This window comes from Rattus rattus, chromosome 4, assembly GCF_011064425.1.
Source record: "Rattus rattus isolate New Zealand chromosome 4, Rrattus_CSIRO_v1, whole genome shotgun sequence".
NCBI lineage: Eukaryota > Metazoa > Chordata > Mammalia > Rodentia > Muridae > Rattus > Rattus rattus.
In genome coordinates this window covers 134,086,428-134,111,321 of record NC_046157.1, presented here as the reverse complement: position 1 = coordinate 134,111,321, position 24,894 = coordinate 134,086,428, and the positions used below count along the sequence as shown (strand labels likewise).

The 24,894-nt window shown below is 47.5% G+C and overlaps 1 protein-coding gene across 1 annotated transcript in view; it reads left to right on the top strand.

Annotated features, from left to right (window-relative positions):
* Positions 1–558: 558 nt before the first annotated feature.
* LOC116899433 (aldehyde oxidase 2) overlaps positions 559–24,894 on the top strand; it is an 86,604-nt gene continuing 62,268 nt past the window's right edge. The window contains exons 1-12 of the mRNA XM_032901187.1: positions 559–615; positions 3,475–3,532; positions 4,997–5,093; positions 6,126–6,234; positions 8,320–8,446; positions 10,385–10,446; positions 12,473–12,556; positions 14,612–14,692; positions 16,709–16,853; positions 18,179–18,271; positions 22,389–22,540; positions 23,214–23,307. Coding sequence (XP_032757078.1) covers positions 559–615; positions 3,475–3,532; positions 4,997–5,093; positions 6,126–6,234; positions 8,320–8,446; positions 10,385–10,446; positions 12,473–12,556; positions 14,612–14,692; positions 16,709–16,853; positions 18,179–18,271; positions 22,389–22,540; positions 23,214–23,307 — 1,159 coding nt within the window. The remainder of the gene's footprint in view (positions 616–3,474; positions 3,533–4,996; positions 5,094–6,125; positions 6,235–8,319; positions 8,447–10,384; positions 10,447–12,472; positions 12,557–14,611; positions 14,693–16,708; positions 16,854–18,178; positions 18,272–22,388; positions 22,541–23,213; positions 23,308–24,894) is intronic.

The following is a 24,894-nucleotide window of genomic DNA, read 5'->3' as shown; positions in this document are numbered from 1 at the left end:
TCTGCTAGCCTCAGCATATCTTGAACAGAACACCCTTTTTCCAACAGAATAGTCTTGAGCATAGAGAAGAAGCAGCAAAGACAAGGAAGGGTCAAGTGCATATGAGACACCACCCCTTCGCCTCAACTAGAGCACAGACTGAGCGCATCCATACGTTTTCCTAGGAGGCATCGTTTTCTCATAAAGAATGAAAGGAACGAGCAGGGAGGTTTGGGGGTGGGGTCTTGGGAAGCTTGTAGCTTTCTGCTCAGTCCCGCTCGGTTGAGGCAATGCACAGAACGGGTGTAAGCTTAGGCTGTCGTTTGTGGGTTCACGATACTCTCAGATTTCAGAGAAAGCAGGAAGAGGTATAGGTTGCATCCTGAGCCAGCTTCAAAGCCAGGGTTGGTGGTTGCTGAGGCCTGGGATTAGGAGGCCCTAGACTTTAAAAAGCCACAAAGCAAGGAATTCTCCACTCCATGCTGTCTCTGAGGCTCCAGGCTGCCTGCTTCTACCTCGATTCTTTGTCCTCACTTCAGTAGCCGGGATCAGAGCCAGGAGGCCAAACTCACCAGAGCCATGCCTTGCCCATCCCAGAGCTCCGATGAGTTGGAGTTCTTTGTGAACGGGAAGAAGGTAAGGGACCCCGTAGAGTTATCCCTGTGGCTTGCAGCAAGAAACCCCTGGCGCCCGTGGGCACTCGGGAATCCGATCTGAGCCTCTCCTTTCCGATCTGACAAGAAGCTCAGGAACCCATCTTGACTTCTCTTCTCTCCTCAAAGGCAACAACTGGGTCCTGGCAATAGTGGAAAATGGGAAAGCCTCGGCGTTCTCTGTATACCCCTGGGACTCTGGCAGGCCCTTCACTGAAAACCTGATATAAATCCCTTCACCTCCCTGAGACTCGGGTTCCCTTGTGGCCTGTGCTTCCCACAGCCGTTGTAAAAATGGAAAGAAAGTCGCTTCTGTGGTCGCGCAGGAGCCGCTGAGGCACAAGACACAGAGGCAGTGCACCCTGTAACATGGTTTGCACTCCGAACTCCTGAAGTTTTTAAATGGATCCGTCTTTGTATTTCTATTTACCAAATCAATTTCTCTATGGCTGTAATTCTCATCCTTCCTAAGGCTGCGACCCTTTAATACAGTTCCTCATGTTGTGGTGATCCCAACCCATAAAATTATTGTCGTTGCTACTTTATAACTGTAATTTTGCTACTTTGTGAATCAAAAGCACCTGTGTTCCGAGGGTCTTAGGTGACCTGTGAAAGAGTTATTTGACCTCCAAAGGCGTCATGGCCCACAAGTTGAAAAGCTAGAGGCCCCTCTTCCCCTGGGTTGCAGCCTCTTCTGGGAATATATGGAGACGAGGACAGTTGCCACTTTCGATGGTGGCCTCCTCCCTAGCCTCACCCCTCCTCACACAGGACACTGGCTACTTTAGTGCCCAGACCCTTCTTATCATGAGCCCATTGTACTTTCCAAGAGCACACAGCTTCTCGGGACTCTTGTTCCTCCCCTCCAAGAGCCTTTCCGACCTCTGACCCCACACACTTAGTGGGGATGCAGTCATGTCCACCCTCAGGAGTCAGCCCAAGGAGGCAGCCGGAGCCCCCGGGGCTCGTCATTGGCCTGCATGTGCTCTCGCTGTGTGCAGCCTCCCAGGCACCCACCACACCCTTCTGTGACAATCACTTGGTAGCTGAGTTACTAATGGCTTTTCCATTGGCCCAAAAGCCAGACAGGCTCCTTCCTCTATCAGCCCCAGATCCCATTATGAGCCCAGAATGGCATGGCTGTAGTCAGAACAGAGTAAGTCAAGAGAGAGAGGGGATTAGGGAACAGAGTGGAGGGGAGAGTGCTGTGTTCTACAGAAAGATAGGAGAGACCAAAGATATGATTGGTGGAGGGGAGCTATGGTGTGGGGGAAGTGGGTGCCTCTGCGGGCCCATGCTGAAGCATCCCTTCCCCTGAAGGATCGGCCACACAATAATATAGTATATAGTATAGAATAGAGTTTATTCAGGGCATGGAGAGAGGAGCTGAGATGGGAGAGGGGGAGTAGAGGCCGGCCATGAGCACATGGGGGAGGGGTGGCACTGGGATAGAGGGGGAACAGGACTAGAGGAGAGAGCGAGATCAGGAGGGCAGGAGAGTGAGGAGGGGGCAAGCAGCACCTTTATAGTGAGTCAGGCACACCTGGCTGTTGCCAGGTAACTGTAGGGCAGAGCCTAGACTAAATGTCACTAAAGAGGAGGGGAGGGGAGGCAGGCTGTGGTGGAGTCCATTGGATATTTGCATGGAGCGGGTCTGATCACATTCTTGGGTAGCTGTCAAGGGCCTAGTGTGAAAGCAAGGGCATTGGAGAATGGGTTTCTGTAATTTTTCTGGTGATGAGGTGAGACCCTAGAGAATGAGTAAGTGGCCTTGTGGGGCATCAGTGGGAGGAGAAGCCCTTGGTCCTGTCAAGGCTTAATGCCCCGGTGTAGGGCAATTGGGGGGGGGGAGTACCCTCATGGAAGAAGGGGGAGATGGAGAGTTTCTGGAGGGAAAACCGGGAAAGAAGATAACATTTGAAATGTAAATAAAAAGTATCCAATAAAAAGAGATTAAATAATAAGAGAAATTAAAACATTTAAATTAAATATTTCATTTCCAATGAAAAGTAAAGAAAAATAAAAAGAAAAAGAAAAAATACCTTCCTAGAGATTTCTATTCTTTGAGTTATGCAAAAGTGTGTGTCTTCCTTCTGAGGAGAAAGGAAGAAGCCAGTGTTGGTCCACTGAACCTTCCTTGCCTGTCACACAGCAGAATGGCTCACACGACATCTCAGGGCAAAAGCACAGTAGCTATACTAAAGGAAACAAACAGGAAAGAGAGCAAGGAAGTTCCTGTGTGTCTTTTGGTGTGAACACCCCACTTTCCAGAGGAAGGATGGGGGAATTCTAACGGCCCATTAGACTTACCCTGAGTCCTGCGCAAGGTGACAAGGCTAACCAGAGGCCACTCAAACCTCAGGCCCAGAACCTCTCCAGGACAACAGTAACTTTAGCCTACTGACTTTCTGTGACAAATTCCGGACCCCAGAGATGATCACGTGTTCCCTGCCAGGTATCCCAGAGATGGTAGAGACGTCCCACCCACCTCCCCTCCCTTTTGGACCACCCTCCATCCCCCTCCCCACAACAAACACATTCCAAGTTTAGATACTTCCGAAGACTCAGTTGGGAGGTTCCAGGAGGCCAGGCTACAGAGCACGAGTGAAAAATAGAGTGCAGATACTTTTCCAAAGTGACAAATCTCCAGAGACAGCCTCCCTCCTCGGTGACTCCCAGCTCCTGTCCCACAGAATAGCACATTGCTACACTGGCCTTGTGAGGCTCCTGCCGGTAATCCCCTCAGAGCAGGGCTGGTCTGCTCCGTCCTACCTCCCACATCAAACAGACATTCTGCTGAGTCATCCGTTCAATCCCATAATCCCTCCTGTTTCCAACGCAGGTGACAGAGAAGAACGTGGACCCAGAAGTCACTCTGCTGGCCTTCCTGAGAAAGAACTGGACCCTTTCCATCACAGTTTCAGCCTTGTCTATACAGGCCTTGTAGAACGTATGGTGCTTAAGCCGCTGCGGTTGTGAGGGGCGAGGCTTACAGCCCTTTGACCCTTGCCTGCTGTTTGCTTTTGGCGGTAGCTGTAAGAATATCAGGTTAATGGGGCTGGTGAGAGGAGAAAGTTTCCCAGCATTGCTTATGTGTGATTGAATATCGTGAAGTAGAAGCTAAGCGATGCACTCGGGCTCTGCCAAGCCACCTGAGTGTTATGTAATAGAGGCTTGGGTTACCTGTGACCTGCCCTTTACAGAACCAGATTCTCAGATTCAGCAACTGGATATGACAAGGGGAAAGATTTCTTTACCTTACATCCATCGATTTTCTTACCTCAGATTTCCTACCCCACCATCTTAGATGCTGGAACACAGGTCTTCATAATGATAAACGTATTTTAATTACAAAGCCCAATGGATTGCTGGGGGGAATAAATAGTGAAGCTAAAGACAGAGTAACAAGCTGATGACATTGCCTCTGCACAAGCTTTGTGTGAAAGCCCACGTGGGCTCTAACTAGCCGCCAATATTGAACGTCAAAACATTTTATGTTTTAAATAACCAAGACTTCCAGTTGTTGTGGCGAGTGGGAAGGTAGCCAGTCCGGCACACAGTGACTCTGCTTAGAGCCAAGTGAAAACTGTCACTGGTCCCCTCTCTGAAATAGGACTCAGTTTCTCACCTAGGCCCTTCTTCACTATCATAATCCCTCTGAACCACTGTTGACCAATGAACTAACAGAACAGAGATAGATGATAGATAGATAGATAGATAGATAGATAGATAGATAGATAGATAGATAGATGATAGAAAATAGCAAGGGGTTGATGAGTTTAAAGTCTTTTTAGTCACAGCTGATCAATCTTACGTGGAAACAGGGGAAGAAAGAGAAACATAGAGGCAGAGCCCAGGTTTGCCATTACCTGGAGTTAGAGCGGAGGATGCTCATGGTGGAACCTGGAAGCAAGGATCTGAGACCTAGAGGCTCATCACCCCACTTCAGATGCAATGCAGCCAGAGGAAGACTGGGTCATTACCGGCCAAAATTAAAATGTGCTGAGTTGTTAAAAATAGTTCTTCTCCCCAAGTTATGTGATTAGGACCAGAAGAAGACACCAAAACACCGGTAACGAAGTAGGGTTTGTCTAAGGAGTTTTATCTTAAACCCGGTAAGAGGTTTATGGTGAGCTTGCCTGGCAATGTAGGCATCGCTCCTTCTTCCCTGTAAATGGAAACTAACCAAAATGGAGATGAGCCAGAATGGGCTAATATACCCAGAGCCACATAGCTAATCAAATGTCTTCTCAGACTGGATGTCCGCCCACAAAGACCCTTCGCACGAGTAACACCTAGGGAAGCAGCTACCTCAGAGGCAAAATGTCTGCCTTGCGTTTTTTCCTTGACTTCTTCCTTTCCAGTACGCCTCACGGGGACTAAGTATGCCTGTGGGACAGGAGGCTGCGGGGCCTGCACTGTGATGGTGTCCCAGCACGATCCGGTGTGCAAGAAGACAAGGTAGCTACCCAGGGTCCGGGAGCCAGAGGAGAGGTCTGTCCCTGCCTGGCTTCTCTTCTACCGCATGACTAAAAAAGACCAGATCTTAGCGTCTCCACATTTGAACCCCCTGGAAAATCCCCACAAATGCCGTGAGCCCTTCACTCTGATAACAGAGATGTGCCAATTGCCTTCTGTATGTCACTTCTGGGAGACCACGACCTCCCAGGCCTGTCTATGTATTCCAGATTAAGAATCAAGAAAAGCCAACAGTTTATTCCATACTTAAAGAAACTGAAGCTCAAAAAGAAGAGGTGACTGTTCAAAGTCATATAACCAATAGCCTAACCACTTGAGCCCATATTTTCTGGCCTGGAAGCTAATGCTCTCTTTGTTCTTGAACTGGACCAACCTTGCAGAGCAAGGACCTGGACCATGGCCGCACCCTCTAAATACGAGTCACATTTTACAACTTGAACTTCATCCACATCTTTAGTCCAAACCAAAATGGCTTCAAAACACAGATTTCACAAACACACACACACACACACACACACACACACACACATGGTTAAATTACTCAGAGAGATTAAATTAACAAGAAAATGAATGAATGCAGAGTGCATTGGTATAGGCAAAAGGCACAAACCCTTTGCCTGTCATAAGACTGTTGCTCTCACAAAGACTAATAGAAGTTCAGCCACCCTTCTGGGGACAGGGCTCCTTTCACACCTGGGGAAAGGAGGTTTAATGATTAAAAGCTCCTAGGGGGTTTGTTTTAAGACTGTAGAGATTTTCTGACGTTCGGGGATGTCCAGGCTCACATTAAGGATCCCCAGTCCTCACAGGTGGTGTGGAATGAGCAGAGAGCGCTTTGACTTGCTCTTATCTGTCACCCCTGCAGTCCCCCCACCTCCTACTCCATCAGAGCTGTCACCCCTGCAGTCCCTCACCTCCCACTCCATCAGAGCTGCTGCCTCTCTTAGTTCTGGTCCTCCTCGGGGGCAGGTCTGTGTCACTTCACTTGGTTTTCTTTATGTTTCCCACACAAAGACACTTCTCTGTCATGGCATGCCTGGTGCCCCTGTGCTCCCTGCATGGGGCTGCTGTCACCACCGTGGAAGGTGTGGGAAGCATCAAGACCAGGCTGCACCCCGTGCAGGTAAGTACACATTCTAATCCTCTCACTTCTGAACTACACTTTGCCAAAGGCTGTGCAGACTGTGTCACCTCCACATTCTGGGTCACAATGTGGGAGTTTTGGGTATTTGGACACTCATTGATCATGGTGATAACATCTGATCAGTGACGCAAGAGAAAGCTAAAACACACCTTCATTTGATTAAATGGTTATCTTTCATTATTTCTTCTATTTGAATAATATCAAGATTTTAAAAACCTTGTCTGATACCAATTTACTATAAACTGGAGTAGATATTGAACACAGGATATAGAATAAATGCCTCTGTGGGGGCTGGGGATATATAGCTGTTGATACAGTGCTTGCTTACCATGCCTGAAGTCCTCGGGACTAAGAAACCTGGCAGGGGCACATACTTATAACCACAGTACTGGGGAAGGATTAGGAGTTCCCGGTCATCCTCCTCTACATAGTGAGCTCAAGGCCAGCCTGGAATACACGAGACGAGATATATATATATATATATATATATATCGCTATGGTTAAGAGCACTGACTGCTCTTCCAGAGAATCCAGGTTCAATTCTCAGCACTTATTCTCAGCATTATATCAATTATATCAGCCTCTAACTCCTGTGCCAGGAGATCTGATGCCCTCTTCTGGCTTCTACAGGTACTACACACATGTTACATGTACACATACTCAGGTACACACATCCATACCATACATATATGTATAGTATACCCTATCAACAGCTTTATCCCCAGCCCCTCAGAGACATTTATTCTATACCCTGTGATCAATGTCTACTCCAGTTTATAGTATAATTGGTATCAAACAATGTTTTTATGGGATAAAATTTAGGGATCATTCCCTGTAGCATAAAGGTTTGAGGAGTGAAATCAGAATTTGACTGAAGGAAGTCTGAAAGCAACTCCCCAGAGGATAGGGACAGTCCCCTCCAACATGCAGCCTGCTGCTGAAGCAGCAGTGCTGGACTGAAGGGGGACATGACATGTGCTGGTACTAAGTCTCCTGTCATTGTTGTGGGAGTTTGGGAAGCCACAGCCAGATCAACCAATGCTCAGGAACTTTAGGGAAGAGCATGTGTTTCTTGGTTTAACCACTTAAGAGTCAACTTCAGGGCTGGAGAGACGGTTCAGGGGGTAAGAGCACTGACTGCTCTTGTAGGGGTCCTTAGTTCAATTCCCAGCACCCACATGGTGACTCACAACCATCTGTAACAGGGATCAATACCCTGTTCTGGTGTGTCTGAAGACAGTTATAGTGTACTCATATAAATAAAATAATAAATCATTAAAAGACAGACAGACAGAGAGAGAGAGAGAGAGAGAGAGAGAGAGAGAGAGAGAGAGAGAGATACAAAGAGGTAAAGATGAAGGGCCCATAAAAGAGTCTGCTAGGAAGTTGTGCAAGACACTCGCACAAAGTCAACACAGTGGGACCCCAGGCATTACACACTAAATCTAGAGCCAGGCTTCCAAGCTTTGGTGTCCCCAAGAGTCAACTGGAACTTGCTAAAAGTTCAGATTCTGGTCAAGCAGTTTGGAGCAGGGACCTGAGTTCCCTACCATTTCCCAGAAGAAGTCAGAATTACCAGACCATAGATCACACTCTAACAGACCAAAATCCTCAGTCCCTGAAAGTTGGGCTTTTTGAGCTGACACAGAAAACAGTAAAGAAGATGACAAAAGATCTTTAATGGTCTCCATGTCAGTCAAAGCCACACAGCCTCCTGTGAGAACTAAGCCATGGAAGATGTACGGGTGTTCAAGAAAACCAGTTTTGAGACTTAGGCGCACCCTCCTAATAATTACTGATTCCTGGAGGATGCTCTCAGTGGGGGTGCAGGCTGCACACTGCTAATTCCCAAGCACAAGCCTCAGAGCATTGAACCCTGAAAAGTAATTAAAGTTGTGAGATGTAGCTTCTGAGACACTGCCTTCGAGAGCTGCCTAGAAAGGGAGTATACAGACCCTGAACAGAGGGGCGGGACACACTGGCTCAGAGAGTGAGGAAGGTGCAGGTTCTGGACCCTGGAGAGAGTCAGTGGCGGCACATGTGACCACAGCTGTACCCTTCCAGGAGAGACTCGCCAAGAGCCACGGCACCCAGTGTGGATTCTGCAGCCCTGGGATGGTGATGTCCATGTATGCTCTGCTCAGGAACTACCCGCAGCCCTCAGAGGAGCAGCTCCTGGAAGCATTGGGAGGTAGGTGTGACCCAGGAGGCAGGCAGAAGGAAAAGGTTCTTCAAGCTTTCCCACACCATCCTCAGCCTCATGCCACCTCTGCTCAAGAGCCAAGCCACAGTCATTTGTAACATTTCTGTGCAGACACGGAAGATGTCAAGTCAACTGCACACAGCACAGGGGCCACCACCCTTCTCTGTCTCCTGACTTATCACGTGCCCCAAGGGCCTGAATCTGTGAGCCTACCAAACAAAGCACGACAAGCTGGCTTAGAACACAGGACGCTCTCACGCAGTTCTGGAAGCATTAAGTCAAGCTGTCAGCCCACCTGTGCTGTGTCTGAAAGCTCCGAGGAGACCGCCTCCTTGTTCCCCTCAGCCTCTGACGGGTGTCAGCTGAGCCTTGGCATTTCCGAGCTCATGAGCTGCCTAACTCTAATCTGTTTCTCTCTCCCACCTTTCCCCTTGTTGTCTGGGTTATAAATCTTCCTCTTGTTTAGGACATCAGCCACTGGGTTAGGCCCATCCCGATCCTGGACGACCTCCTTGTAGCACGATTTCACAAGAGTTCTTATTTTCCAACAGGGTTGTGTTCAGTTTCTAGGGCTTAAGACTTTGCATCTTTAGACAGGGAGCGTATCTCAATTCATAATAAGCCTCTCATCTGAAAGATGTACAGCAGCTTCAACTGCATAAACATAAAGGGTTAACAAACATTACCTCCAGGTGTTACCAATCCCTAAACGAGTCCTCCATTCATAGATGGAAGACAGACAAATGAGAACAGATGTGCGCTCTCTCTCTCTCTCTCTCTCTCTCTCTCTCTCTCTCTCTCTCTCTCTTCTTCCTCCCTCCCCACTCCCCTCCCTCCCTATCTCCCCCCCTCCCTCTCTCTTGGTCCCCCTAGCTCTATCTTTATCTCTTCTTTCAAGTGCAGAAATTCAGAGCCAAGCATATGATAGAGTAGCTATCACTGGTAAAGGCCTTGGGTCCAATCCCCAATAAAATAATAATTAATAGTAATAATCAAAGAATCATACTAATTTATCTAAAACCTCCACCTTCCACAGGTCTCTCTTCAAAAGCTTCAGGTCCTCAGTCCTAAAACTTGACCAAGCCCAATTTATCATATTTCCTGCTCTCTACATGACTCCTCCAGGCCAGTCTCTCCCCATCTTTTTCCTGCTGCTCTGAGAAGTCTACCCCTTCTTTACCAACCCATAGCTTTGATCTTTTGAGCCCAAACTTCTTAGTCAGGCCATCAGAGATGAACTCTAGCATATGAACTCTCAGACGTTCACCCTCATCCTTGGAAATGGTGAGGATTCCAGACTTTAGCATGTAGCGGAATGGCCTGCTGGTCTCTCAAATTCAGGTTCTTGGGCCTGTCTCCAGATGCTTGGGTTCCAGAAAGTCAAATTCATGTTCTTAACGAATACAACCAGGGGATTCTGATGCAGCAACCTAAGAGCCTCTGAGGAACACACCTGGCAGACCATCTGTGACGCTTTGTTTGTCTAGTACCACCTTGGGAATTGCTTTTTTTAAAGATCACTGTCTTACATAATTTGAAATAGTTATTGTCAATAGCTAAACATCATGGCTAGGGTCATAACTCAGAAGTAGAATGTTATCCTAACATGTCCAAGGCCCTGAGTTCTATTCCCCAGAACTGAAATCTATTAGATCTATTTCAGTCTTTAAAAGAATCCAGTAGAGTGTCTAGAGATATGGCTTAATCATTAAGAGAGCTTGCTGAACCTTCAGAGTTCAGTTCTCAGTACCCACATTGGTTGGTGGCTCACAACCACCCATAACCTCAGCCCCAGGAAATCCAACACCTTCTTCTGGCCTCCAAGAGCATCCACATACAGACACACATACCCATAAATAAATAATAATCTGAAAAAAATAAGCAGTAGGGACAAGCAATTGACAGCTATGTTTCCCCTCTGATCAGGTAATCTCTGTCGGTGTACTGGGTATCGGCCGATTCTGGAAAGTGGCAGAACCTTCTGCATGGTGAGTACACAAGGGTGGGTGAGTGGAGACACATCATAAGAAGTAGGAATGAGAAGAACAGGTGGTCAAAGCTGGGGACACAAGAATGGGGTTTGTAAGACCATCACAACCAACTAAAGTCATCACAGAGGGGAGGGGCAGAGGGCGGGGACTCACTGGAGTTGCCAGGACTTGCTGAAGACCAGGTGAGCATTACACCAACTTTGATGTGGTCTAGAAGCACAAAGGGAAGTCGTGTGGACTAGCCAGCTGTCCAGACACTTGCCACCAGTTGAGCATCTATGCAGTGCAGCTGAGATGTAAACATTAGAACTCGGGCCATGCTTTGCTTTGGTGAAGTTTTCTCCCGAGAACCCAAGCAACTGGAAATGGGAAAACAGAAAAAGAAGGTAAAACACAAAGTAGACACTAAAATTCACTCCAAGAACACAGGGAGCAGCCTCCAAAAATAGAGATGCCTCTCTGGTGAAAACTCAAATGTCTTGCTTGGCAGTTAGTAGGAGTTCAACAAATAATTACTCATGTTGAGAATGCTGTTGACAGTATGAATAGCATTTGATGACCCTCTGCTGAGGACAGGGTGGATGTGGGAAGAGACATTAGGCAGAAGCAAAGGGTAACTCACATCTTGGAGGAGCCCCCTGTGGTCCTTGTCCAGCTATTCAAGAGTCCATACTGGTAAACCCATATGCCTATCCTTTTCTGGATCATTCTCCATATAGGGCTTCAACTGTAACTTTAGGCTAGGTACTTTCCTGAGATGGTCAAGGGAAGGTCTTAGGAGCCAATGTGTACACACAAGATCAATGAAGCTCCTTATAGAGAGAGAGAGAATGGACAGTGGGCTGGGGTATTCACAGGAGCATATGAGGCCCCTGCAGAGCTATGTAGGAAGAGAAAGCAAAAGCCATAGGCTAATGTCTCTGTATGTGCCCCTGCCTCAGTTCCACACACATTAGAGGTAGACCTGGAAATGTACAATGGGTGTGTCCCAAAGTCAGGCAGGTATCCTGGTCATGTGTGTCCCAGATTTCTGTTGCCTCATAAAGGAGTCAGAGCTGACACACTAAAAAGTGAAATGAAGAAACTATACACCCAGCAGATTGCTGATGTAAATGGGAAAGCATGAGGTACCAGCAAGTAGGCTAAATCAATTCCTTTCCCTAGAGTATAGGTGTTAGCAGCCTCTCCTGGAGCACAGGTGCTGGAGATAAAGCCCAAAATGAGTTCCAATAGCTCACCCTGTCACCAGCCAGTCTCATGCCACGTTACCGAGTGAAAGAAATCCAGCCCTAGATAAGACACGGACGGTCTTATTACCCACTGAACACAAAAAAGCACAGTTTTCTTCAGCCACCATCGATCCACGTCCATCCTAGGGACCTAAGAGCCTATGGTGGGCAAAGAAGTGTTTGCAAGGCAGGAGAAACCACCTGAGGAAAAAGGTACAAGGAGTGGGGTTTACAAGAAATGGAAATGGGTGAGCTGCAAGTGGGAACCACGTTGAAACTGCCATCAACTCACCAAGCTGCACATCCCTTTTGCACTTAAACTGTTTCCCTTTGATAAAGGTTCCATGTGAATTATAATTAACAATGTTCCAAATCATTGTGGTTGCCCTGAAAAATATCATAAAAAGTGCATTTTACCATTGGTCATTACCCTAAAATAGCTCTGATATGAACATAATGTTTTAATTGCAATGAATGATGTTCATCTACTGAGTACAGTGTATATAGGATATAAATACAATATAATCTCAAATACATCAAAATGCCAGCGCTGGGCACTGGGTGTTTCTTTTAGACTTCTGTACATTGTGCTATTTTATATTACATGTTTACACAGGAGTCAAGTTACCTTATAAAAATAAATAAACAAGCATAGCAAGAACAGCCTTGTGCTATCCCTGGTTAAGTAGAAGACTTCAGGTTCTGAGGTCTCATAGAGATTATCCAAACCTCCAGGGCACGTCCTTATTTGCATATAAAAAGTATTGTTCACATGAAGCACTTCATGTCCTCAGGAGTCAGATGGTTGTCTGCAGAAAGGAACAGGACAGTGTTGCTTGGATCAGAAGGAAGGTGACTCATCTGGAAGCAAAAGTGATGTGAGTCCCTCTGTCTGCTTTCTTCTCTCTGTGTGTACCTTGCTTAAAGCCCACCAGCTCTGGCACCAAGCGTGCGCATTTGAGGGGTGGTCCCCCACTTTGTTTGCGACCTTCCCAAGCACTTGCAGGCCTGTGCTGAGCAAAGTTGTTCATTCAGAGATCACAGTCTCATTTTCCCCTTCATAGACCTCAGATTAGACAGGCTGGAACAAAAGGGAAACAAAAACCTCTTAGACGGCAGGGAAAACATCTACCGCATGAGGGACGGTCACCTCCATGGTTAGAAACAGAGTTCTAGAGCTGTTCCTGCTCACACAGCCATCCTCTGTCCCTGAGCTGAGGCAGAAACAACACTGTCAACTAATGGGCAAGCTAATGGCCACCACTTTAAAGTCCACAGCAGCATTCCATCCTCTGGCTTTACCTTCTGAGAGAGGCACCTTTTTTAAACGATCCACTGCCCTGTTCTCACAGGAGTCAAATAGAGAGGTTGGTGAGATCCTAACTAACACCTCTTAAGCTGTGAAAGAGCTCAGAGTGGGCCTGAGAAAAAGCTGCCCCTCAGCCTTTCTCCGTGTGTCTGTGTCCTTCACACCCACCTGTCCACACGGCCCTCCCACTCGTACCCTTTCTCTAAAGAAGGTGTGTGGTGGAATAGAGGTGTACCCTGAGGAGGCGAGCTGTACACCCCCATAGTGACTCACAGAAGACCAACACTTGGAAGAGTCAACACATCCCAGAGTCCCTTCCCAACCTTGAAGACTCGGGCACTGGGATTGAGCATCAGCTAGGCACTAGGTATCACTCGACTTAGATTAAGCCGAACACCGAGGGCCGTGCTGAAGCCAGACTGCCTCGGTTTGCTCACAAGGAGGAACACGATTATAAAGTAAAGCCTCATCCTTTCCTAACAGTGACACACACTAGGATGCTACGTTCTGTGGAGAAGGCGGTTCACAGGCGTGTCCCTGCTGTGTGGCAAGTGTCTGCCTGTGACCGCCCCTTCCCCTTCCTCTCTGACAATCTTCCATTTGGACAACTGTTAAGTCTTGCCCTAGACCCTGTTAAAACTTTTTGTTTCTTTGTGTTGATTTATGGTTTGCCACTTTAATTCCCAAGCGAAATCTTTTTTCTAGGTCTTAGAACTAAATCACTGGCCCCAAGTACTGCCCAAGCTAATTCTCACACACAAAGCAATTGGTCAACTGTTGGCCTGCAGTACCTCAACCTGCTGTGGCACAAAGAGCCCTTACAAGGAATAACTATGTGTTCTTTCTGGAACCTCGCTCGTAAGGCCTTAGAGAGACAGAAGAAGAAGAAGAAAAAAGGAGTTGGGGTGTGAGAAATGACAAATGTCAGGCCGTTTCATCATTCCAATTACCCTCCAAAATAAGCATTATCTCCATTTACTCTTTGGAAAGGTTAAGCACTGGTGGAGAGGTCAGTGGGGGTGTCGGTGGGGGTGGGGTGTTAGGAGGGAACCAGACCTGTAGGCCCTCCAGCCTTCTCTCTCTCTTCTCTGCACCAACCTGCACCCCCAAAGCCCACAGCTCAGATCTCCTGTGTCCTCAGGTTGTCCTCCTGGCAGTGAGAGAGGGACGGTGATGAGTTAAGAGCTAAAGAGGATGTGTGTGTGTGTGTGTGTGTGTGTGTGTGTGTGTGTGTGTGTGTTTATGCAGAAAGATATGTTTAGAGCCATTTTCCCCAGAGCTTTAGATTGTTGACCATGACTGGCAAAGGAGGGGGCGGTAAGCCCAGTGGAGATTCCCCAAGCTTCTTTAGCATCTGTTCACTTTCACGACACGTCTCGGCATTTCCCAGGATGCTCTTTACGAGAGTGGATGGCACTCCTTCCTTGGGAACCATATTAGTGGCAATCAGCCAGTCTCTGGCAGTCACATCCCTATTTTAAGTCACTGGGTTACAGGGAGTTGCATTTACAGGGGAAATGAGAGACTCAGACTGCATGCATCCTGCCTAATTCCTTAAAGAGTTCCAGGGCTCTTTCCAATCGAGCTGAGCTGACACAGCCATCTGCTTCTTCCTTTTATAAAGATTTGCACGGAGCTATTTGTGAAAGACGAGTTCCAGCCCTTGGACCCGACCCAGGAGCTCATATTTCCCCCAGAACTCCTGGTAAGACAACACGGGTATCTTGTGTGCTTGGTGAAATCTCTGGTTATGAACCCAGTCTTGTAAATCTACCATATCCTTTGGGTGACACGTCAAATGGGGGAAGTGTTGGTTAGGATCCAGAAACCTACTTCCTCCCATCCCTGGCTGACCTCGGACTTTAAACACCATCACTTTCATCAGTGTGGTCTGGAAAGTGTCCCTCTTGACTGTCCCTGGACAGTCATTCAGCTTTGCTGAGTGAACATCCCTGTCTGTGTTTTTCCAGGAACGCCATCACACCGACCGTAAGAAACTCCTGCCTCTTCCCTTCCTTTGCCCCCTGCTTTGGGGGCAGTTTCTTGCCTGATAGAAACAAGGGTGGCCGCTCCACCCCTCCTCCATAAGCATAGTGAATGCTCCTCCCCTGGCATCCTATCCCCCTTCTATAAAATACTTTCCCCTCGTTTATTAAGTACTTATTTCTAATTTCAATGGTGTGTGTGTCGGTGTGTCTGTGTGTGAGTGTGTACACCTGAGTGTACACGTGTGCCCATGGGCAGCAGAGGTGTCAGGTCCCTGGAACTGGCATAGCAGGTATCCAATCTGGGTGCTGAGAACCAAACTCAGGTCCTCTGCCGAGAGCAGCACACCCCCAACCCTCTCCAGCCCCCTTTTCTGGGGGAAGAAAATATTCTGAATATTTTGAATGAGAATATACTCACTCAAAAATAAGTATTCGTTAGCAACGTACTGCACTGTCCTAAGTACTAACCATACAGTAAGGAACAAAGCTAACAGAAGACACTACCCCGGGAGAGCGTGTAATCCAATAAGAAAGGTGGGTGGTGAGCAAAATAATAGATAAATATGTAAACTGGACGTAGAGCCATTAATCCAAGCACTCAGGAGGCAGAGGCAGTTGGATTTCTGTGAGTTCGAGGCCAGCCTGCTCTACATAGTAAGTTCCAAGGCAGCCAGAGCTAAGGAAAAAAAAATCACCAAGCAGAGGCAAGGCTAGAACGCAAGTGCTTGTAATCTTCAGTGCCACAGACAGGAAGATGCCTCTGAGGGGGTAATGTCTGAAGAAATTCTAGAAGGAAAAATGGAATCTGTCATGGGAGCTGTTCTGGGAGAAGCATCTAGGCCCTGGGTGAACACGCTAGACACAAGACAACAGCTGGCCTAATCCAGACGCACTGGGTCGACCTGGACAGAACACAGTAAAGAGGGAAGGTCAGAAGCCATCAGGGTAGGCTGCGCTGGATTCAACATTGCTTGGATAATAAAGCCACTGTGAGGGAGGTTGCATAGAAGAGGGTCAGCTCCTACTGACAGGATGCTGCCCGTTGCTGAGCCAAGAACCTCCTAAAGTTTGGGGGGGGGAAGCAGAGTGTTCAGTGAGGGGATAAACACCGTTCCAAAGGGTAGTGGCTAGACTTGACCTCCAGAGCAGGTGGTGAGGACCAAGTGGATTCTGGGTGTGCTTGCTGCTGGGTGTCATGTGACAGAGCCAAGCCTGACTCAGTGTTACGTGTAGCTAGAGGGTGCCAGTTACCAAGAGGGAAAACCTCCAGGGGGGCAGGTCATCTTTCCTTTGGGGTTCCTTTTCAAGGGCCGAGAGGGCTATGAGGAGCTCAATGTGGGGCAAATTAAATGTGAGATGCTCCTGACATATCTAAGAGGTGACAGACATCAAGAACTCACCGAGAATTGACTTAAATATTAGAGGAAATATCCAGACCAATGATATTAATTTAGGGTCATTAGGATAACTGTGATATTAAAGCCATAAAACTGAATTAATGCTAACTTATCCCAGGCTAGGTAGTCAATGGCAGGTGCCTGCTTATAAAATCACTTGTTCCCAGTTGGCCACCTATTTACAGGAATTCAGGTTTTAGCCAGTGGACATGGTCACTGTCTTTCTGGGTAAGTGGCCCCAGAACCCTGAAATCTGCCTAGAGAAACCGACCCTCCCAGGGCCTGTGGCCCAGAGTGACTGGTATGCAGACCGGATATCCTGTGCTTTGCCCTCAGAGGATGGCTGAGAACCCAGAGAAGCAAACACTAACCTTTTATGGAGAGAGAATTACCTGGATCGCCCCAGGAACCCTCCAAGAACTCTTGGTGCTGAAAGCCAAGTACCCTGAAGCCCCTCTCATCTCAGGCAACACGGCTCTGGGTGAGTGGTAACCGGCCGGTGCCTGCCTGCTGATGCCTGGCTGAACCTCCTGGCCCCTGCTCTGTTCCCAATCTACTGCTTAGGGATGAAATACTTGCCTGTCGAGTAAATTCAGTGACCTCCAAAGGTGAAGGACAAACACCCTAGTAGTAGTCAGGATGACTGTGGATGATATGAGATGGGTTTTTAAAAAATGTTTTGATTTATTTTGTCTCTCGTTATTTTACTACAGTTAAATATTGAGTAGACACAGACACTGTTATAAAATATTTGTGGATGTATTAACAAACATTTCTAGCGACTACCCACATCCTTATTGATAATTTTGCTGTGCTCGCGTGCACACACACACACACACACACACACACACACACACACACACACAGAGCTCAGGGGTAGAATGCTAACCTAGCCTGTCCAAGCTCTTGGTTTGATACCCAGCATTCCCCACTGGCTTCCGAGATCAAAGGAGAGGCACACTGCCCCTCCCCACTTCCCTCCTGATGGCTGAAGGCAGCTGAACTGTGTCGATCCACTGGTCAATCTCTTCCTCGTTTTTATAATTACCACATATGTTTGAATCCCCCAACAATGTGTCCATTAATTGTGTACGTACTGCACAGCAACGGTCACTATTGCCCTGAAATTTGTGTTTTTCAGTCAGCATTCTTGACCTGAAACTCATCCTCTTCCTTTGCATGTACCCTGGGTTCTGCACAGAGAGACTCCCGGCTCTGGTCTGCCATAGGAAGGCTGTTGACATAGCTTCAGCTACTTCCAGTTTCCCAAGGTTTTATAAATGTCTTTTTTTTTTTCCATGCTGTGGATCAAACCTAGAAACACATGCTCAGCAGGTGTTTGCCCCGGAGCCACGCGAACATTCTCTATTTTGCTTTCGGTTTGGTTTTTTGTTTGCTTCTTTTGAGACAGGGTCTCCCTATGTCACTTTGGCCAGCCTGGAACTCACTATGCAGGCCACTCTGGTCTCGAACTCACAGACTTCAAACTCACCTGGCTCTGTCTCCTGGGTGCTGAGATCAAAGGCATCACCACTCCCAGCCACAAACACTCGTAGAAGCCTCTCCAAGTTCCTATGTGGAAGAGCGTTTAGGAGCCTCCCACACTTTTCGTTCCTACTGGTACAGCATGCAGGAGTATGAGTCAATGAACATTGGGCAGAGGGTTATATGGTCATTGCTTTCCCTCCCATACACATGTATTATCCTAGTTTAAGCTTTATATCTGAATGTTTTTACAAGAAATTTTCAATGTCAAAGAAAAGTCCTTTTCTCTCTCTCTAAAATGCATTTTTTTTCCCCTTTCAGGACCAGCCATGAAGTCTCAAGGACACTTTTACCCAGTTCTCCTGTCCCCTGCTAGAATTCCTGATCTAAGAATGGTGACTAAAACCAGTGGTGGTGAGTTCCAGCCCTTCTAGGAATGACTGACCCTTGCACTAACCTCCACCTGTCGAATTCGTCAGAACATCCTCGGGCATCTACCTTATGCGGCCCGGCTCACTCAGCAGACTTTTTCTGAAGTGAAAGTGTGTCTTGTCTCACTGCAAACCTCTGGACCAAAGCCAAGGTTGCAGCCAGAGCCGTACACTTTGGCCGAGCACTGGCCAAGTCTTCCTACTTCCCAACTTTCTTCTGATACTAAGAATCAGCATCGAGTCTTCAAATTTTAAATAAAATAATTAATGAAATAGGTTTCTCCATAGGAGAGGGTGGCTTTTCCTCAGCCCTCCTGCCTCTGGGGCCCTTATATGAGGCCCCAAAAGGGCCTTTCGGGGCACAATTCACAATTCTTAGCATAACCCAATCTTTCCTCTATACATGAAGAACCTGCAGTGCAAAAAGAAAATGTGCTCGCCCAAGGGCCTCAGGTTACAAGGTCACCCGCTCACGGTTCAGAATCGCCACTTCTTCCCCGGGCCCGGAAGAGCCTTTCACATTAACTGCCCAGCTTCGCCCCTAGCTAGAGGAAGTCAGCCAGGCTCTGAAGCCTGTGCGATGTGCGGCCAATGACTCACTTAAAGCTAAGGCATGAGTGCCCTCTAGTGGCCTTCGGGAAACTTCCTGTGGCCCAGAGTGCGAGCACCCCTGGGGTGAACTGAAACCAGAGGGGCTCGCAGCAGCATCCCCCGGGGTCAAATCTCAACGTTAATCACTTCTGATGTAAAGGTCTCTTTATTTTTTATTTTTTTTTTTTGGTTCTTTTTTTTTTCGGAGCTGGGGACCGAACTCAGGGCCTTACGCTTCCTAGGCAAGCGCTCTACCACTGAGCTAAATCCCCAACCCCGTAAAGGTCTCTTTAAACTGCACGTTCATTCAATATCCACGGTTGGCTCAGTCTAGGTTTCTTTCAAAATCATTACTATGAAGTGTCCCAGGGTCGCCGCTATGGGCCCACGAAGCATAGAGTTACAAGTCGGAGAGCTTTCTGAGTCCATCAGAAGGCAAAACAAGTGTTGGGACTAGAGACAAAAATCATATAAAACCACCGTGAGGGGGTAATGTGAACATGGAGACACCAGAACAAAAGCCCGGATGGCCTGCCCGGCCTTGGTCAGAGTTTGAACTCTTGTGGGATGCAGAGCAGAGAGATGGCGCTTAGAGCCCACCAAAGGGATAAGCTGAGTGGGGTTTTTTGTTTGTTTGATTGGTTTTTGTTGTTGTTGTTCTTGTTCTTGTTCTTGCTGTTATCTGTGTTAAAACCAGAAGCAAGAGCAGGGTGCCGTGGCTCCAAGCCTCTTGCGTAGACTCCCAACACTTGGCAGGAGGGGGAAGGAAGATCAGAATTCAAGGCCAGGCTTGGCTACAAGAGATTGCCTCAAAAACAAAATCAACAAGAAGCCAGCAAGGTAGTGCTGAGCCACTCCAGTCTCTGTATAAAGCTCCTGACCTAAATGACAGCAGGAAGATGTCTGTAAGATGTGTCTGTTTTGTTTTGGATTTTTTGTTGTTGGTTTTTTTTTTTTCCCTAAAGAGGGCTGGGGTCTTCTCAGAAATATTCATTTGACAGGGAACAAGGTTAGCTCTGCTAGGCTCCTGCAAAGACAGGGCAGGGATTTAGGGTTTGAGCATTTTTTTTTATTTTTATTTTGTGTACCTTGGTATTTGCCTGCATGCATGCCTGTGTGAGGGTACAAGATCCCCTAGAATTGGAGGTACAGACAGTTGTGAGCTGCCATGTGCTTGGAATTGAACCAGGACCCTCTGGGAAAGTAGTCAGCGCTCTTAACCACTGAGCCATCTCTCCAGCCCTTGGGTTTGAGCTTTAGTTTGTCGTTAGAAAGACCATTTTGGTTTGGTTCGGTTTTGTTTTGTTTTGAGGCACAGTTTCCTTAGATAGGCCTGGCCTCAAAATCAGCCTGTCTCACCCCATGCTGGGGTGGCAGGCATGGGCCACTCTGGCCAAGGCCAGAGGTTTTACAGAAGTGAACCGTAGATTCCAATAGAATCCATGGAGGTAAGGAATCAACAGGCCATAGGTAGGGGTTCTGAGGAGAGACCAGATCTCATAAGAGTTATCTTTTATGAGATGCCGAGACAGGCAAGGACTCCAGGCTGATGTTCTGAAAAGGAGGGGCCATTCAGTCACAGATTTCAGGTGAGATCTTCTGGGCCTGTGGATCGTAAGCCACTGGTCTTCTCCATCCGGGAAGTTAGCTGAGGTTAGTGAAGCAGTGGGGGAGTGATGGGGTGTGTTGGCAAAGACACGGTATGCATTGTGCCAAGAACATTTAATATTGATAAAACATAGCTATGTGGGAGTGTTGAATATTCTCAAAGATGAATCAACAGGAGAAAAATCAAAATCCACCCTGAAACCTGCTGAAATTCAGACTCACAGCAGTTATTACCCAAGCCTGCGAGCGAACTCAACGCAAACCCTGTGTGCTGGGGTTTCATTATGTAAACTTGAGAGAGGTGAAGGACTTACTTGAAAAGGTCAATTCTGGGTGGTTCCAGTGGCCACATACTTTCCTATATTGATTTGAACCCTTTCGTCCTGCTGAGGAGAAACCCTGGAGTTCTTGCTCACGTGTTTAACTCCAACTATTGTCAAAACGTTGATTAATCTCTGGGCCAGTTGGCAAGTAGCACTGTCCCACTCCTCCTGGATGCTCACCCATGGCTCCCTTTGCCCCTTGCTGTGACCCATGACCTTCCCCACACCCAACGCCATCCACCAATGGGAAGCCTGAGGCAGCTGCTCCCTTGGGATGTGTATGTTTTGATTGGCCAGTGTCTCTCATGGACCGATTCATGAAGGTTATGATTATCAGAGTTGGAAAATTCGCAGCCAAAATGTTACTAATTTGATCCTCGTTTGGGTCTTCGTGGCCTAAATTCCTGAGCTATTATATTTTGAAATGTTTTCAAATCAGTATATACTAAAACGTCACCCAAAGCGGGGTGATTTACGTGGAGAGGCATACACAGCCTGTTTCATGTCTTCACCGGTAAATAGAAGCTTGGTTTGGTCATCACTTGGTTAATTGTTCACATGGTTTTTTGCTAAGAATCATCAAGAGCCATTCCTCTCGGGGAGTCTTAGTGTGGTGCTGTCATGTCAGATTCAAATTGGCATCACCATAAACCCTGTGAGACCCATAAAGCCAGAGAGAAGGCCATCCATTTTTGTCCTTCAGGGTTCCATAAATTCCATTCCTTCTGAAAAATAATTGTTGATTTTTAGACCACGACCTAGGGATTCAAATGACCTTTGCTATTGTGATAATGTTATCAGATTTATTCTCCTTAACCACAGAGTAATCATGGTCATTCAGAAGGATCATGGGAGTTCTAGCAGGGTCTACCACTGGCATGTTGTTGCCAACGTTTCTTCTCTCCTATCTCTACTTCTTCATACTTGTCCAAAGACGAGTGTGGCCACAGGGTCCCATCCATAGCTGCACAGGAGATGGACCACCATTGAGCCTTTTAAAAGTTTTATAGCCAAGACTGGGGAAATTGGCCTAGCTATCTGGGTCTTGCAAGCATAAAAATCTAAGTTTGATCCCCAGAGTCCACATAAAATATCTGGGCAAAATAGGACATGCTGTAATCACAGTATTCAGGAAGTAGAGACAGGCAGACCCCTGAGATTCATGGGCCCAATCCAATCTAACAGGCTCTCAACCATGAAAGACTTTGACCAAAAAAATACCCAACCAGGATTGTCAACCAAGGTCGTATATATACGCACACAGAGGAATGCATACATACACACAGAAAGCCCAGTTCCAGTTCCCAGAGACTGATCTAGCTGTTGTGGGAGCAGTCACAACGGCAGTCAACACACTAACCAAATGTTAAGTGAGACCTTAGGGTAGTGATGTGGGCTCTGCACACACACACACACACACACACACACACACACACACACACACACGCATGCACGCATGCACGCACGCACGCACGCACGCACGGCAATCAGCACACTAACCAAATGTTAAGTGAGACCTTAGGGTAGTGATGTGGGCTCTGCACCTCCCGTGCCAATGAAAACAACCTGCTTTTCCAGGACTGACCATAGGTGCCTGCTGCAGCCTGGCTCAGGTGAAGGACGTCTTAGCTGAGAGCATCTCTGAGCTCCCGGAGGAGAAAACTCAGACCTACCGAGCTCTCCTGAAACACCTCCGTAGTTTGGCGGGACAGCAGATCCGGAACATGGCGGTGGGTCATGGCTGACAGTCTCTGGGCACACACTTGTTTCTCATCACTGAGACAACGGGATAAGCTGAAAGGTCTCGACGGGTTAAAGTGACAGATCAATTAACAGAGACTTTTAAATCAATAAGTGACATTTAGTAAAACGTTCAGGAAAATTTTAGATGAAATTCAACACAGTAGCTAAGCAGGAACACGGGTCACAAAGGCCATCATGGCTTTGCTAATCTCTTGGTAACCTGTCAAAAAGCCTGATTTAGTCTTTGGCTTCATTAACAGAAGTGTAACCTACAGAAAGCTGGCCAGCCTTTGACTTTGTGGGACCACAGCTGGAGAATCACTGTCATGAGGTTTTCCAAGCACACACGCATGCCACTTCTCCCACATCCACTGGGTGGTGTCACAGAGATCCTTAGCCTCCGGGAGTCAGCAGATGTCGTTGACTTTTCCAAAACTCACGTGATGTCAAGGAGAGGGTGACAGATGAGTTTGGGGGTTGGAAGCACATCTAACAGAGAAATGGGGTCAGGCAAAGCAGGCCTAAGAGATGCCTCCCAACATCCACCGACCCCGAGGACAGAACTGGCCAAGACGCCTCTTGATCCTTCTGAGACCCTGAGAGGATCACAAGCAAATGTCCTGACCTGAGACACTAACCAAGATGTTGCGCTCTCTCTAGTCCTTAGGTGGACATGTTATAAGCAGGCATTACTACTCGGACCTGAATCCCATCCTCTCTGTGGGCAACGCCACACTCAATCTGCTGTCGGAAGGTAAGCTGCACTCTGGGAAGCCTTTAGAGAGCCTTTTGGTTTTAATTACATCTTTAATTTTTCTTAAGGAACTGCATTTAGTAGTAAGTAGCCTAGGTCACCAACTCTCAGTTCACACATACCCACCCACCCCACACACACCACACACACACACACAGGACTTCATGCTCATGTGTTAGTTCACTGCTCTTGCTTGACCAGGCATGGTGTGTAAAGGCTAACAGAGAGTGAGGTTTCAGGGTCCTGCAGAGATGGCTAAGAGTACACACTGCTCTTGCAGAGGACTGGAGTTCAGGTCCTAGCACCCACATCTGCCTACAGCTCTGGTTCCTGGGGGACTCAATGCCCCCAGCTTCTGTGGGCACCTGCACTCATGGTACATGTCCACAGAGACATGTGGCTATATATTATATATCATTTTCAAAAATTAAAACCCAGTCTTTCAAAGTAAAGCGACGTGGCTGGAGAAGTGGATCTGCAGTGAGGAACGTGCCCTGCTGTTGCTCCCACGTCAGGTAGCTCACGACCACCTATGACTCAGTTCTAGAAAATATGATGTTGCTAGCCTCCGATGTCACCCACATTCACATGCAGGTAACCTCATAAAACATAACTGTACATAACTAACAATAAAATTAGATTCTTTTAAAAGGTGAGTGAGAACTAGGCTTGGTGGCACACACCTTTAATCCCAGCACTCAGGAGGCAGAGGCAAGAGGATCTTTATGAGTCCAAGGCCAGCCTGGTCTACAGAGTGAGTTCCAGGACTATGTAAAGAGATCCTGTCTCAAAAAAAAAAAAAAAAAAAGAGTGGGGTGGGGAGTGGGTAGGTTTCAGAGGATGTCTTCCTTTAGCCTAAGAGAGCAAAGGTCCTGCCTTCCTCCCTCAATCTACATCCAATCTGAGTCACCCCCAAACAGCCCCCCAATCTCACGCCAGAGTTCCATCTCAGGCCAGGGCCTTACACATGTTAGGAAGTGTTCTACCTCAGCTTCCCCAGCTATCACCTCATTGTTACAAACCCTGTTAAAGTCCGTGAGCTAAATGAGGTGTTCTTTTTCTAATGTATTGTACCTTGTGTGTGCATCTGAGTGTGTGCACGTGTGTGTGTGTGTGTGTGTGTGTGTGTGTGTGTGTGTGTGTGTGCATGTGTGTGTGTGATCATATCACAGTGCACGAGTGGACAGTTCTTTCTTTCCACCAAAGGGGTCCTGGGGAATTGAACTCAAGTCATCAGACTTGGCTACAAGTGCTCTTTCCCCCAAGCCATCTTTCTGGCCCTAACTTTTGAGAAAGACTAGGGCTGAAACCTTAGCAGATGTGGACCAATGTTAGTCTGACTTCCGTTCATCTCCCCAAACCATGCTGTCCTGTCTCCAGGGCTTCCAGCTCTAAAATGCCCCTCCTCTTTCCTCCCTGAATACCTACTACCATCCAATACTCTGTCCTCTGTCCCTCCCACTCCCTCAGCAGATCTTGACTCACTGCCATCTCCCAGGCATAGGGAAACAGAGAAAGCTGCCACAGCCTCTGCCCCCATGGACGTCTAGGCTCCCTGAAGTGCCTAATGCTGTCGCTCACTGCTCA